Source organism: Peromyscus leucopus, chromosome 2, assembly GCF_004664715.2.
Source record: "Peromyscus leucopus breed LL Stock chromosome 2, UCI_PerLeu_2.1, whole genome shotgun sequence".
Taxonomy (NCBI): Eukaryota; Metazoa; Chordata; class Mammalia; order Rodentia; family Cricetidae; genus Peromyscus; species Peromyscus leucopus.
In genome coordinates, this window is record NC_051064.1 from 136,044,275 (window position 1) to 136,060,755 (window position 16,481).

General features: G+C 51.9%; 1 protein-coding gene across 1 annotated transcript in view; it reads left to right on the top strand.

The window, feature by feature from the left end:
- Runx3 (RUNX family transcription factor 3) overlaps positions 1-3,271 on the top strand; it is a 58,804-nt gene extending 55,533 nt beyond the window's left edge. The window contains exon 6 of the mRNA XM_028875252.2: positions 641-3,271. Coding sequence (XP_028731085.1) covers positions 641-1,173 — 533 coding nt within the window. The 3' untranslated portion in view covers positions 1,174-3,271. The remainder of the gene's footprint in view (positions 1-640) is intronic.
- Positions 3,272-16,481: the final 13,210 nt, after the last annotated feature.

Consider the following 16,481-nt stretch of genomic DNA (forward strand, 5'->3'; position numbering starts at 1 on the left):
CTGTGTGCTGCTGCCCAGCCTCGCTTACTTAGCCCATGGCTGTCCCCAAGATCAGAGGTGCCATGTCTGTGTCACTGTCCCGCTGAGAGCTGTCCTGACCTTCATCTGATGCCCTGACCCCCTCGACTGGGCAGTTTACAGACAGGAGCTGTTTATCACACACACACACACACACACACACACACACACACACACACACACTGACCCCAATGGAGAATAGAGGCCATCTGGAGCATTCCAGCACTTTCTGTGCATTAGGGAGGAGATCAGCCTTTATCTCTGCCTCAGTTTCTTCCTCTTCAGAGGAAGGTCCCGCTCCCAGTCTCACTGGGCCCCTGATAGACCCTATTCATACCCTTGATCTTGCCTGCTCTTCAGAGTGAGCTTGTGGGGAGCCCTGTCTAGTGCCTGCCCTAGCAGGCCGGGAAGGACACTCAGGACGAAGGAGGACTGTCCCCTCTGGTTTGGCCCGGAGCTCCACTCCCAACCTAATCTGCAGCGAGAGTTCCCAGAGCACAGCCCTGCACAGCCCAGCCCAGGCAGAGGAAGGGGTCCCCAAGAAGGTCACCCCACAGTGGCAGAGGTCCCCTGGTGGTCCTAGCCTGCGCACCTGACCCCTCCCCCCTCTTGCTGTCCCCAGGCTCCTCAGATCTGAACCCCTTCTCGGATCCCCGCCAGTTTGACCGCTCCTTCCCTACGCTGCAAAGCCTCACGGAGAGCCGCTTCCCGGACCCCAGGATGCACTACCCGGGAGCCATGCCTGCCGCCTTCCCCTACAGCGCCACGCCGTCGGGCACCAGCCTGGGCAGCCTGAGCGTGGCGGGCATGCCGGCCAGCAGCCGCTTCCACCACACCTACCTCCCGCCGCCCTACCCCGGGGCCCCGCAGAGCCAGAGCGGGCCCTTCCAGGCCAACCCCGCGCCCTACCACCTCTTCTACGGCGCCTCCTCCGGCTCCTACCAGTTCTCCATGGCGGCTGCTGGCGGTGGCGAGCGCTCGCCCACCCGCATGCTGACCTCCTGCCCCAGCGGCGCCTCGGTGTCCGCGGGCAACCTCATGAACCCCAGCCTGGGCCAGGCCGATGGCGTGGAGGCTGACGGCAGCCATAGCAACTCGCCCACAGCCCTGAGCACGCCGGGCCGTATGGACGAGGCCGTGTGGCGGCCCTACTGAGCACCCTGGGGACTCGAGGGCCACCCGGACCGGCCCTCCAGCTCCAGGCTACAGCAAGAAACATACTTTGGCCTAGTCCCAGGGGCCAGAGCTGGCGACGGCTCCCAGAGCTCTGTCCAGCAACAAGTTTGAACAGAGGATGTGGGGACTTCCCCCAGGACACTGCCCCAGCCCACACCCACCTCTGTTGTCTCCAGCCATGCCTAGGATTATCTCCTGAGTCAGAGGCTACCCCTGCCCCTGAGGAAGGAGGCCTTTGCTGGCAAGAGAAGCTCGGGCTCAGAGATGTCCAAACTTCCTCTCTCTCTCACCCTGCACCCTGGGGACCAGCCTTCCCTCTGCATTGGTACCCCTTCAAGCCAAACTGGAAACCCCAACCCCTGAGATGACTTCACTGTAGAGAGGGAGGACCCAGGACACACCCACACCAGTCCCAAACTTGACTTCCCCATTATTCCAGGCAAGCGGTTCTTGACCAGTTCTAGCTTATCCAAAGACACCAGGCCCCAGAGCAGTCCCTGGTGGCAGGTCCCTAAAGGGAGGAAGGCCTCAACACCTCCAAACACATTCCAGCCTGCAGGGTCAGCTCGGTTCTCAGGGGCAGAGAGGTCCCGGCAGAAAGTGTTATGGTGGGAAGCAATGGAATGGTCAGTGTCCCTGCTCACTAGGCTCACTAGGTCCAGCCCAGCTGTGCCCCAGGCCCAGGCCTTGCCTGCCCAGGCCTTGCCTCCCAATCTGCAGCCTGACTCCCTAATGTTTGTATCTAGAAGCAAACAACCTTGAAGCAAAGGAAAAAAGCGACTTCATCGAGCATTTTTAAAACAAGGTCCGTGACAGGTGAAGTTTTGCCGATCTGAAAGGCTGCCTCTGCTAGTGAGATATCAGCAGACCCCTGCCACCCTCGGACCTCACATTCCTCCCAGAAGGGGACCAGGGCCTCCAGGAGGCCTTGTGGAGGCTCTGGTAAGGTGTGCCATGGCAGAGCAGTGTCCAAGCAGAGGTTAGACAAGGCCCCCCTTAGATCTGGCAGGTGGGAAGGGAGGGAGGCCTTGGCCTAGGGCTTGGGTCATGGGGACTGTGGGAGATTGTCAGTGGGATAGGTTGAAAAGCTCTGACCAGAGCTGACCCGCAGGTGGGTTTTCAAACTGAGTGAGCCACAACCTCTGTGGCCTTGGAACTCTCCTCTAGAAGGCTCCTTAGAGATGGTCTCTGTGGTCGTGCTCGGCCTTCCCCATTGCCCACACCTGTAACCACATACATGTACACTCCGGCAGGCCAGGGGACCTGACAACCCTGTGCAGACACCTCCTGTTACAATTTCTTTTGTCCCACCCTTGTTGGGGGGGGAGAACCCAAAACATTTTCTGTCTCTTGGAAGTAGCTGAGTAAGCCTTCCAGCTCCTGCACCCAGAGGGGCCTCTTCACCTCTTCTCAGGAAGCAGCTATAGCCCATTACCCTCCTGCCCGCCTCACTACTGGCCCATGGTACAGACTGGCCCAGACTACCAAGGAAGACACCTTCAGGATCCTAGTGCCCAGCACTGTGCAAGCCACCCCAGACGACTACCCTTCCTGACATCCAAACGCAGGCGGAGATGGGAAATCACACACACACACACACACACACACACACACACACACACACACACACACCATTACTCCTCTTTCCCATCCTTGATCTTGATTATCAGCGACAGCTGAGTCTGTTGTCTGGTCCCACAGTGAATACAGGCAGCCTGGGCTGGTAAAAATGGTTCCTTATTTGCAAGGCTACTTTAAAGTGCTACTTGAAAGCACTGGCTAGAAAGAAAGCACAAGGAAGCTGAGGGGGGGTTGATACAATGTCACTGGGAGGGGTGGGTGGGTACTGATCCTTTGTGACATTGTTACCCTGAAGTATCCTACCTGCTGTGAGCAGGTCTTCCTGAAGCGGGCTCCAAGTTGAGGGGGAGGGGAGGGCCTGCTTTGCACTATAGGCTGCTTGGTGTGTTTGTTTTTTATGCACAACTTGCTTGTACAGTCAACTGCCCATCTTGGGTACTATTTAACTGTAAAATGAAAATTGTATTTGTTACAATAATATAACAGATGCCTTGAAGGACCTGTGTCAGGCTTCTGGAGTTGTGAAGGTGGGCGGGACCGCCTTCTCTTGGGCAGGAGATAGGGGATTGTAGGACAAGGTTGAGCTGGCTGTGTGGGAAGTCCTCCATTCGGCTCCATCGGGGTAGCTACAGAGACCTGGCCCAAGTTCCAAGATCCTGCCCTGTTACAGTATTAGCTTGCCTAAGATCAATCCCCAGCAGGAAGTTCCTGTTTTTCTACCCTGGACTCTGGACCCTTTCCTACCCAGCAGCACCTCTGCCCACAGGATTCTGGCCACCGCTGCCGCAGGACCTGTCCCCAGGTACACCCTGAGTGGGTCACCCAGCAGGACCTCTCCTTGAGTTAGAAGCAGTGTCTTCCCAGCCCACAGTCTTTTATTTGGTTTATCTGAGGGTGGACCTGAAGGTGGCCTCTACACCTGAAGAACAAGACCCCTGACTTTAACTCCGGTCCCCTGTACCCCACATGTCCAAAGGAAACAGACCAAGGAGTCCTGGGCCAGCTGGAGGCAGAGCCCGGGGTGGGGGGTGGGGGAGACACCATGCAGTTACCTCTGCAGCCTCTGGGTGGCGGTAGGAGTGGAGCAACACTTACCCGACTCCACCAAATCTCCACCACTCCCCCCAGCCCCCTGCTTTGGAGAGGAATGTGGGCTGATATTAGGAAGAACTCCTCAGCCTCTGGATAGTTGCTCTTGCCCTGCCCAGGTTTCCCCACCCAGCAGTGGCAGTTGACAGTAGCAGCTTCCTGCCTCAGCCCTTCAGAGACACCCTCCTGGTCACATGTCACAGTCACAGGCCCTGAGCTCCCACCAGAAGACAGGGACCTGCAGGGAAGAGCTGACTTCTGGGTAGGAACGCTCCACTCTGAAGCCCCAGTCAGTTTTATGCACTTTCCAGAATCAAAGGGTCTGACACAGCCAGCCCAGGTGAGGACATCAGTCGGCTGCCGGCCTGGAAACCCCGAGGTCCTCACGTCTCATCTGACAGATGAGAGCCAAGGGATCCACTGACTTGATGATCTGTGACTGGCTTAGTGGCAGACCAAGAGGCAGTTCCCAGAAAGGACCCAAGCCTGGGACATCAGGCCTGGGATGGCTTTGACTCTTGTCCTGAGAAGTGTACATCCTGTCCAGGGAAAACAGGTCTGGGGGAGCTGATGCTGTGTGGCATGACCTGACACAGACCCACATCTGCCTCTCTTCTCAACTAGCACTCCTCCCTGCCCCAGACTGCACTCCCACAAGCAGCCAGACCCCCAGCATGGACCCGGAAAGGGGCAGTTCTCCGCTGTACCCCCACCCCACCCCCACCCCCCCCACACCCCGGCTCGGAGCACTTGAGTGGGCTCCGTTCATCTCAGGGTCATAAATGAAACGAGCTGTCAGAGGAGCCGAGTGTAAGAACAACCCTCTCTGGCAGGAACCCAGACCTCCCCTGACTCCTCCCCATGGGGGCTGTGCAGAGTGAGGGCTGTGTCCCCCCAATATCCGCTGCTACACCTGTGTGGTCCTGGCCAGGGAAGTCTGGGAAGCCGGATTCCAAGCTTCCTATTTTTAGTTTGTGACGAAGAGTGGGCTGTTTGTTTTATATATTTATATCGACCACAGAGTGCCTGCCCGAGCCCGCCAGAATGCAGAGGGGTGGGTGGCCCTGGTGTCGATGCCACCTCCCTGCTGTGCCCCAATGCTGCACATGCCCAAGACTCCTTGGTACTCTGATGGGTGGCTGCCATCGGCCACATAACCCTGCTCCGCTCCTGGGGACAGTATCTTCAAGGCTTTGGCCACAGCTTACGAAGTCACTGCCCAAGTCCCATCTGCAGAGGAGCAAAGGTACAGCAAAGCAAAGCGCTCCTCTCAGGACAGACAGGGGGACAGCAGATTGGAACAAGCACCAAGGCTCGGAGGAGGAGGAGGTGTCTCTCCCCCTCAGACAAGATGGAGGATGAGTAGATCATAGGGCGGGCAGACAGCCTTCTCCATCCATAGCCTTGTATGTAAAGGTCTGGGGATCGGCTTGGGGTAGCTGGAGAGGAGAGTGGAGAAGGGGGGCTGGCCTTGGTCATGGGGCACAGAGGAGCCAAGCTGAGGGGTGTGGGGGAGAAAGTGAGAGCCACAGAGAGAAACGTGCTTGCTGGTCTCACAGTGGTCTGAGCACAGGAAGGGGAAAAGCCGTGAGCATCGGAGCAGGAAGAGCTGGACGATGTCATCGATACCTCTAGTGCTGACGTCACAAGAAGGACTCCATGCCACGACCGTTGTCGAGTTTGGACAAGCTAGCATTGTGTAGTCCTGGCTGTCCTGGAACGTGCTTCGTAGACCAGCCTGGCCTCAAACTCACAGAGATCCACCTGTCTCTGCCTCCAGAATGCTTAGATCAAAGGCGTGCACCACCTTGCCTGGCCAGGGTGAATGGTGTTAAACGGAATCATTGGAACAAGGTCTTAGGAGTAGTCACTGTTCCTACTCAGTTAGCTCTTTTGGGACTTCCCCATCCCTGTGTGGGTTTCCTCACCACAGGCCTCTGACCACCACCAAGGTCCTGTGTAGCTCAGTCTGATCCAGCCATCCACCGTCTGCTGGAGTCTGAGGATGTGGAGGTTATGAGAGACAAGTCCCAGGTCCCCATGTTTATGTATTACATCTTAAATACTTCTTTTTCAAGAGGCAGGGTCTCATGTAGCCCAGGTTGGCTTTGAACTCCTGATCCTCTTCCTTCCACCTCCCAAATTCTGAAATCACAGGTGTGAACCACTCCTGGCTAAATAATGCTTTTTAAAGTGACATTAAATAATTCTTAATCATGGAAGGAAAAAAATAGAGCAATACAGATTCCTAAAAGGAATGCAAGGAAATGTACTGATAATTTCAGTCCCTCCAAAGGTGGCTATTATGAATATTTTGAGTTTTCTCACATTCAGATCTTTGTCTTTTATCAAATATATTAATACTTTTTAGAAATAAATCTTTCTAGTCATTTACACTGTGCATTGTTTATCAATTTTTTTTTTTTGGCTTTTCAAGACAGAATTTCTCTGTGCAACAATCCTGCCTGTCCTAGAACTATCAATGTCGTTTCAAAACTAGATAAAGAGCCAGGCACAGCGGCTCACACATTCAGCACTCAGGAGGCAGAGACAGGCAGATCTCTGTGGGTTTGCAGCCAGTCTGGTCTACAGAGTGAGTTCCAGTTTCCCATGTAGTGAGGCCTCAAAGTCAGAAGGAAGTCCCTTAAGGGGTTAGCAACTAGCCCTGAGGGGAAGCAAGACAGTTGTCGTTCTCCTGTGCTGGGCCTCCCATGACATAATTTTGCTATAAAAACCATCATCATCAGAGAAGGAAGAAGTAGAGATGAGAAAACATCCTTTCTTAGAAGCAGAAGCAGGAACAGCTTGAGTCTGGGGATGAGGCTCCACAGAGGAGCACTTACCCAGCATGCTTGGGGCCTGGTTTCCATGCCCACCCCTGCACAAACCAAGCAGGGGTACTCAGGCTTGTGATTTCAGCACCTGGGAGGCAGAAGCGGGAGACTCAGAAGTTCAAGGTCAGTCTCAGCTACATGGTAAGTTTGAGACCAGCCTGGGCTACATGAGACCCTGTCTCCAAAAAGAAAAGTAAAGAAGAAAGAGAGAAGATAAAGAGATAGCTAGACAGACAGACAGACAGATAATGGGGATAAGACAAATGATAGAAATAGGTGACACAGAGAGATGATGGATGGATGGATAGACAGATGATAGATAGATAGATAGATAGATAGATAGATAGATAGATAGATAGATGATAGATACATACATAGATACATAGATACATAGGTAGATAGATAATGAAAGAAAGATAAATAAAGATGCAAAAAGGCTATTTATAGTCCCTTCTCCACCTTAGAAAACAAGTTGTCTATCTTTATTTCACAAAGCATGAAGTTGGAAGTAAATTCACACCCCCTGAATTCCTGGTAACCCCCAGCTGTTCTAACACTCTGGCCTTAAGTTCAGGCCTCTTCCCACAGGGAGTCTCTACCAAGATGACTGCCTTTTCCAGCCTCAAATAGGCTCAAATCACCTATGCCTAAAATTTAAAAACAACAGCAACGAAAGAAACCCCCCCCCCCAAAAAAAAAAAAAAAAAAACAAAGTCCATCTCATCATAAAAGGGATCCTAGCCAGGTGGTGGTGGCACACAACTTTAACCCCGGAACTCGGGAGACAGAGCCAGGCAGATCTCTGTGAGTTCGAGGCCAGCCTGGTCTACTGATCCAGGACAGGCACCAAAACTACACAGAGAAACCCTGTCTCTGGAAAGAAAAAAAAAAAAAAAAAAAAAAAAAAAACCTCAAAAATAAATAAATAAATAAATAAATAAATAAAATAAAATGGATCCTAGAACTGGAGTTCTCCTGGGAGTGGAGAAGTGACCTTGAACAGCAGCACCTTCCAGCCCAGCCCTGGGAATGCTGGAGACCTGAGAAGTTGGATTTCATTAGTGGAATAACGGCAGCCATGACTCTGATTGGCCCATTGCTTCCAGACCGTGGAAGCTTTCCAGAGCCTGGTGAGCTCTGGTTGTTTTTTGCTTCTTGTTTTTCCCCATGTAAAATGGGCCCAGCCCTCACAGCCTGTATCTCCTTGAAGGACGGGAGTGTGGGTACCACTAAAATCCTGTCATCTAAAGTCAACACCAGCTGGAGACCCCTGGCCCTGGTGCCTCTGGGGAAATGAGTTAGCGACACACTGACTTTGTAAGTTTTGTACATGTCATAAAAGCCCAGACGTTCCCCACACATGAAGAGACGCCCTTTGTGCATCTGCATTTGTGAACGGTAAGTCTCTCAAGGTCTTCAGGGAACTTTGGGTGCGCTGCTGAGCCACCTGGGGTTTTGACCCCTTTCATCGAAAGACAGTAGCCAGGCCAGGTGTGGTGGTGCATGCCATAATCCCAGCCCAAGCCTCAGTTATGTAGCAAGTTTGAGGCCAGCCTGGGCTACATGAAACCAAGATCAAGCAAACAAAATAATAATAATAATGATAATAAAGAATAAAGAAGTGAAAAGGGCAGGTGGCTTTTCAGGTGACCAGGAATAAAACTGAGTGAGTGCCCACAATGACCAACTGTAACCACACAGCTTCACAATTTCACTTTTTTAACTTTCAACATTTTTGACTTAAAGATCTAGTTTATTATTTATTTATGTGTGTATGTATGTGTGCACATGCATGCAGATGCCCCTGGAGGCCAGAAGAGAGCATCAGATTCCCTGGAGTTCCAGGCAGTTGCGAGCCATCCAGCTGGCTGGTGGGACCCGAACTCAGGCCCTCATGCTTGGGCAACAAACGCTGTGAACCACTGAGCCGTCTCTCCAGCCTCACTGTCCCTCTTTGGACCCGTTTTGTCCGGAATATAAGTTTGTGCCTAACTGTCATACCAGGTGGTATTCGAGCCCTCTGTGGACACCATTTCTTATCAGTTCTAGGACACGCTGATGCCCGAGCAAGCAGATGCACAGGAGTGGGGGAGGCCCTAGAACCTGATTGACACAGTTCTGGAGTGTAAGTTATACTTCAGGGTTCATTCCCGCCCTAAGGCTGGTGAGCAGGGTTTCACACTGCTGTAGACAAACCCCTTGGAACACACCATGTTAGGGTGGTCCCAAGTGACATGAAAACCCAGGTTCTTCTGGTCGTGTGTGTCTGTGTGCATGTGTGGGGAGGGGTGCAGGAGTATGCATGCATGTGTGTATGCACATATGTATGTGTGCCTATATGCAAATATGCCTATAAGTGTTGTATATATGTGTGTGCCCACTTGTGTACACGTGTGTTTTCATGTACATGTATGTATATAGATATGTGTGCCTGTGTGTGTGAGGCATCAGCTGAACCTTCCACCTGGTTATACACTTGGCACTGTCTTTTGCATTGCGTTGTGCCTCTCAAAATTTGTGTTGTGGCAACCTCAGAAAGTGTCCTGACTTGGAAACAGGGTCATGGCTGATGCCTTCAGTCAGGGTGAGGCCACACTGAGCTAGAGCAGGAGTTGTCCAAGCGACAGAGTCTGCATCAGTACTGTTATTTGCAGTGCTGGGAGCCAAAGCCAGGACTCTGCACACATCAGACAAGCACGCTACAGACATGCACTGAGCCACCCCTCAGATACAGCACATGCATGTCTTTAAAAATGACTTCAGTTCTGTTTGCTTGCCAGTGTTCTAGAGGGAGCTGGAAAGATGGCCCAGTGGTCCAGAGCACCCCAGAGAGATGGCCCAGTGGTCCAGAGCACCCCAGAGAGATGGCCCAGTGGTCCAGAGCAACCCAGAGAGATGGCCCAGTGGTCCAGAGCAACCCAGAGAGATGGCCCAGTGGTCCAGAGCACTCCAGAGGACCCACCTTTGGCTCACAACTACCCGTAACTTCAGGTCCAGGGGATCTGACGCCCTCTTCTGGCCTCCATGGACACTGCACACAAATGGTGCGCATACACTCATGCAGGCAAACACACATAAAATTAAACAACATTTTTTTTAATGTCAGTTTTTTTTCTAACTATAGATCCAATGCAATCCCAGTCAAAATGCTAGAATATTACTGTGGATGCTGCAAACTGATTCTAATGTTTAGACAGCCTTGCAAATGGCCCAGAATAATTGACAGGAAAGAGCAAAGTTGGAGCACACATAGATTGTTGGAAGTCATTTTTAACCATTTTTAAAATAAAAATGTTAATTCAATGATTTTTAAAGAACAGTTTTAGGTGCATAGCAAAATTGAGAGGAATATACAGAATCCCGCCCTACACACACACACACCTTTCCCCAACACAAACACAGCATGTCTCTTAGCAGCATCCCCACCAGAGCCATGAAACTGTCCCTGCTGAGGAACCCAGGAGGACACAGCAGTTCCATTCCCTCCGTGGCTGTCCTTGGAGTTTGCTCTTGGCTGGACCGTCTGTGGGTTGGCACGGCACACAATGACATGTCGCATCTCTGTGGGCCAGACACTCCACTTCACCGCTCCCTGCCCCCAACCCTTGACCCCTGACCCCACCCATCTTGGGGATAGTTTTCCTTTCCTAGAGTGTCAGATAGTCTGATGCCTCACGTTATTTAGCCTTCCTAGACTTAGTAGTATGGATTAAAGTGTTCCCGTTTTAAATCACATTTTGATTTCAGTGTGTGTGCGCACAGGTCGGAGGACAACTTGCAGGAATTGGTTCTTTCTATTATCGTGCAGGTCCTTTGGATCAAACTCAGGTCACCAGGCTTGGCAGCAGATGCCTTTACCTGTTGAAACATCTTGCTCCCACCCTGCAGTTTGTTTTTTAAGAAAACTTTGTTTTTCACACTGAAAGAGAGCTATGGGACAGGCAGTTTCCTATTTCTTTTCATGGCCTGGCAGTTCGGCTCATTTTAGTGCTGAATAGTATTCCATTTTCTGGGTATACCACAGTTTTTCTATCCATTCACCCACTAAAGAACATTTTGGTTTCTTCCTGGGTTTTGAGGATTATGATGAAAGCTACTGTAAACATCCATCGGCAAGTTTTTGTGGGGGTCTAAGTTTTTGACTCTGGAGTGAGTAAGAATGAATGAATGAACAAATGAATGAATGAATGAATGAATGAAACAGACTGTAGCTTGCATGTGTCATCATCCACACATGTATCAACACATGTTACAATACAGATAAACCTTAAAAGTGTTACTCTCTGTGAATAATAAGACCACATGCATTGTGCCATCCTGGTGTGGCCATGCCCAGAACAGGCAACTCCAAACACGGAAAGTAGACTACTGGTGGCCAGCAACTAGCGAATGGGGAATGCTTGTGAAAGGTCTAAATTCCCATGGAGAGCAACAAAAATACTCTGCAATTAGTGGCGATGGTTGGATGACCTTTTACTGAATAAATAAATGCTACCGATGCATGCATGTATCAAACCCCGGACCGTGGGCATGACAGCAAGTGCTCTCTCTACACTGAGCCACATTTCCAGCCACTAATTAATGTGTGGGTTAATTAGGGGCTGGAGAGGTAGCTTCATTGGTAGACTGTTTGCCTAGCCTGCCTGAGGCCTGGGTTTGAGCCCCAACAGTGCATAAGCTAAGCATGGGGGTGCACACCTGTAGTCCTAGTCCTTGAGCGGCAGAGGCTGGAGAATCAGGAGTTTGAATCCAGCCTGGTCTACAGAGGTAGTTAAAGATCAGTCTGAGCTACGCGAGACCCTGTCCCCGCCCCCCCAGACCCAACAACAACAACAATAATAATAAAGGCTTGGACAGATGACTCGGTGATCAAGAGTGCTTGATGCTGAGTTTGGTTCCCAGCACCCAAGCCAGATGGCTCACAACTACCAGATCTGATGCCTCTGGCCTCTGAGGGCACCAATATACACACATGCCCCACCCCCACCCCCACCCCACCCCCACCACAAAACAAAAGCTAAAATCAAATTATCTCAAAGTCAGAAGCTGGGGTCCAGCAGGATGAGAGACACATTTTCTCCACATGGTGACTGTCCTTGTCTCACAGGACTGTCACCGGAACCGGGAGCTAACCATCCACTCTCAGATCACAGGCTTCCTTAGGCTCTCCAAGAGTGTGTGCTAAAACATGAGCCACCTCTGGGACGCTTCTGACTCGGCTGGTGCAGGCTGGGAATTTGCATTTCTGGTAAGTTTCCTGGTGCTGACATTTGCAGAAATGCACTTGCCGACAACCCCAAGTCTGATCCTAGACTGAGGGGAACTCGGGGTCCTGTGCCACACTGCCCTGAGCCCTACAGCCAGACACTCCTGTATGCCATTGTCTCGGTTTTCCGGTTGGGGAAACTGGTTTTTTGGCTTTTGTTTTTTCGAGACAGGGTTTCTCTGTGTAGCTTTGTGCCTTTCCTGGAACTCACTCTGTAGCCCAGGCTGGCCTCGAACTCACAGAGATCCGCCTGGCTCTGCCTCCTGAGTGCTGGGATTAAAGGCGTGTGCCACCATGCGCTTGCCCCCCGGTTGGGGAAACTGAGGCTCAGTGAAAGCAGTGGCTACTGGTAGTTGGGAGGAGGGTGGGACAAGGCAGAGCTGGAGCATAAGTGCATGTCTTCTGACTCTGGTTTGAAGATGTGTCCCAGAATTGGGGGAGGGAGGGCACCAGCCCTGTGCCCTCACCCCAGTCTCCATCTCCCCACCCTTTCAACTCAGTCTGGCTCAGGATATACTTCTCTCCTTTCCGCCATTCTCCCTCTCTCCCCTCTCTCTGGAGAAGAAGTGTGCCTCCCCCCCACACCGACATCCTCCCACTCTGTGACTGTTAACTTTAAATGTCAACTTGACGCAACCTAAAATCACCTGGGAAAAGAGTTTCAATGAGGGATTGTCTGCACTGTCTTGTCTTGTCTTGGGGGGTTGTGGGCGTGTCTGTGGGGAATTGTCTTAATTAAATTGATGGATGTAGGAAGACCCAGCCCACTGTGGGTGGCACCATTCTCTAGTCAGGAGGTCCTGAACTGTGTGAGAATGAAAAAAATCAGACTGAGCACCAGCAAGCAAGTGAACGTGCATGCATCCATTACTCTCGGCTCTCAACTAGGTGAGATGTGTCCTGCTGTTAAATTCCTGACTTGACTTCCCTACAATGATGAACTGGAACCTGGAAATGTAAGCAGAAATAAACCCCTTCTCCACTAAGCTACTTTTTAATCAGGATATCTTATCACAGCCATTAAAATGAAGCCAGGATACACTCAGCCTGGGAACCTGGCCTGCGTCCCAGCAGGTGGACTCAAGATGGGGCAGTCTGAACCAAGCCACAGAAGGCATGATTCTGAGGTCTCCCAAGGAGTCATTTAAAAACAGTCACAGCTGGGCATGACAGCCCACACCTATAACCAAAGCACTAGGAAGGCTGAGGATCATGAGTCCAAGGCCTACCTGGGTAAAATGAACAGACCCTGACTTAAAACAACTAAAGACTCTCACAGTGAGTTCCATGGAGCTTGTTCGAGGCTGTGTTACATTGGTGGCTTCTAGCTGCCGTCACTAGCACAGAAAGTGACCCTCCCTGTGTTCCTGGCTCCAAACATTGCCTGGCTCTTGACCTGTTTGAGACATCCTTGGCTTTGGGGGACACAGTTTGGAATTTAAACCCAGTTGTAGGGGCTCCCAGGTGGTGAAGGTACCTCTGGCCTGGTCATTGCGAAGGGTGTCAAGGCCACATTCCAAGCTCCCTGTGCATGGTCCCCAGAAGGCATGGCGCAGACCACACCACCTGTAGCAGCCCGATGTGAGGAGAGTCTGAATCACTTGTCTTCTTGCCATAAACCAAAATGGCAGCACAGACAGGTCCATCTCTGCGGGTGGAGGGGAGGAGAGACCAGGAAAGGCGTTAACCAGGAGGAGCCTGGCCGCTTTGTAAGGCTCAGCCTTCGAAATGTGCTGCTTCTCAAAGGCCATAACCCCTGTTTTATAAACACAGTGTTCAGTGGGGAGACACTGTGTTTGGGCATCTTGGAGAGGCTGGGTTTGTCCTGTTTCAATATTTCTGGAATTGGGTGTGTCCCACCACAGCGGCTGGCGGGGCTCTCTCGTTGCCTGCCGAAGCTGAACATCACATTCGTAGGGGACTCTGTGGCTTGGGAGAACCCTCAGAGACAATGGGGGAGTGTTCCTTCAAGTCCTAGGAACCAAATCATTGTGGGCACAGGGTGGAGGAGGTGGCGAAGCAGGCGGGCTCGGCAGCATTCCTCACCGGGGAGTCACAGACCCTGGCCACACAATGGCACAACTCCTGCCAGCGGCTGTCTGCCATCTGAGGACTCTGCGGAAAGCACTTCACCCAAGTTCAGCTCGGTGCCTCACGCCTGCTGTCCCAGCACTCGGGAGGAAGAGGCAGGAGAATCAGGTGTTCAAGGCCAGCCTCAGCTACATATGGAGTTCGAGGTCAACCTGGGCTACATGAGACAGGGTCTCAAAAACAGAACAAACAGGATAAAACAAGAAACAACACAAGCAAAAGCTTTCCAAGTAAAGATGGGCTATGGAGCTCTGTCCGCCTGTCTGCTGTGAGCCAACAGCTCCCTCCTGACTTGGGAGAAGTTAGACTCCACGATGAACTGGTGAGCCCGATGAACGGGTGAGCCGGATATCAGAACTCTGAACTGTAATGTTTGCCAGTTCCCATGGGGTAAACTCTCCACACACATCACTTACAAACCTAAAAGAACTCTTAGGAATAAGATAAAAAAAAATTCTAAGTTACAGAGAATTATAATTTTACTGACAGAGTTTTTGCTTCCTAGGGCATGTAAAGTAGAGGTCTGTCTACTTTGAATGACATTGCAGACCTATTAAAATAGAACCATAAATCCCTTTAAGTTTTTTGTTTTGTTTATTTGTTTTTGTTTTGTTTTGTTTGGTGCTCTCAAGAGCTGGATAAACGCTAGGCCTGGAGTTAAAACTAAGAGATGGGTTCCAGGTGTGTAGTGCTGCGTGACTTGAAGCAAATCAGTTATCCTCTGTGAAACTCCATTTTCCTACTTCCAAAATAGAGGTCACACTATTCTCTGCCCCGCAGGGCTATGGTAAAGGTTTTGTGAGACGCCACATGCAGGATGGTTGATCACATGCCCTTGTCACAGCCCCAGTCCCCCTTCAAAGCACGCTAATGAAAAGTGCTCCACCAGTGTGGAAAGACCATGTGACGCAGATGCAGAAGGGACAGCCAGACAGCGACTGGACATGTCACCCACGGCTGAGGTAGGAGACACCCTGAGAACAGTGTGGCAGGCTGGAGCCCACTTCCACATGTGGGAACATCTGCCCTGTGGTCAGACCTGCCATCCCGGCCTGTCGTCTTGCTCATTCAGAATGGAGAAGTGGCTGTGGGAATGATTCCAGTCTTCAAAGGGCTGACATAGACCTGGGACACAGAACCAGGCTCCAGCAGCTGAAATGGAAATGGCTCCTGGGAGCTCCCCCTGCTGCCTAGCTGGGTGGGGGTGAGACCACGTGACTGAGCCTGTGATGAAGCAATGTGGCCTTCCCAGGCCGTCTCCGGCCTGAGCCCTCTGTCCCCACTAGTCACCGCTGCCTCTGCACCCTCCTCCCTGAAGCTTGGCTTCTGCTGGTGAGCAGCGTGGATGGTATCATCTGCTTCCAGGTTCCCGGAGAACTCCAGCAGACACCGCTCACACGGTGCTCAGCAGCCCCACACACGGTGGGTGCCTCCGCTGGTGGAAATGTGAGGAGGCAGAGTCGAGTTCCCTAAGCACCATGCTGGACACTGTGGAGGGAAATTCACCCTGAATGCGGGAAAGAAGAAAGCCTGGTGCTGGGAAAGAACACTGCAAATTTCCTGCATCTCCTTTGGTGGGTGAAGGTTAGCGGAGTGCAGGGGAACAGGGCGTGGCTGGCTGGCGACACCCGTTGCTCCAAAGGCAAGCCCGGCTTTACGTTGGGGACTGCATAGAGGTCCATGCTTGCCTACCACTGCAGCCAAATCCTCACGCTCTACTGGCCTGGCCTGTACTTGATGGACCCTGGCTGCTGCCTTTGGAGTTAGGAGAGTGAGCTTCCCAATGCCCAAAGCTTAAATGGAAGTCAGCGTGACCGTGATGGACTCCAGCCTTGACTACGTTTCTCCTGTACCGCAGGGGGCTGACCTGCATGCTGCCTTTCCCTGGCTTGCTCTCAGCTGCTTTCCAGTGGGTTCTGCCAAGGCAAGGAGCTAGGGGAGGGCATGAAGAGAGAAGCTGGAGTGTCCCGCTTCCCTCCTGCCTCAGCAGGTCCCAAGAAGCGACCATGTCTCCTCTATGTCCCAGCTCCCACCCAGCAAGCCTCTGATGGCCCCAGTAGCCAGGACTCTGGGCTCTGCTAACCCCATCACCTCTCCTGGTCCTTCCATCCTCATGATGGTGGCCACTCCCCCCAGAGTTTCGTCTCCAGGTCCACTCACTGTCTCCTCGTTTCCTTGGCCTAAGCTCCCCTATAGCCTGAGTAACTAACTCTGCATTAAGTCCCTTTGTCCATCTAGAGACCAGAGTGCTTCTGGCCGGGCGGTGGTGGCGCACGCCTTTAATCCCAGCACTTGGGAGGCAGAGGCAAGTGGATCTCCAAGTTTGAGGCCAGCCTGGTCTACAGAACAAGTTCCAGGACAGCCAGAGCTACACAGAGAAACCCTGTCTCGGAAAGAAAAAAAAAAAAAAAAAAAAAAAAGAGTGC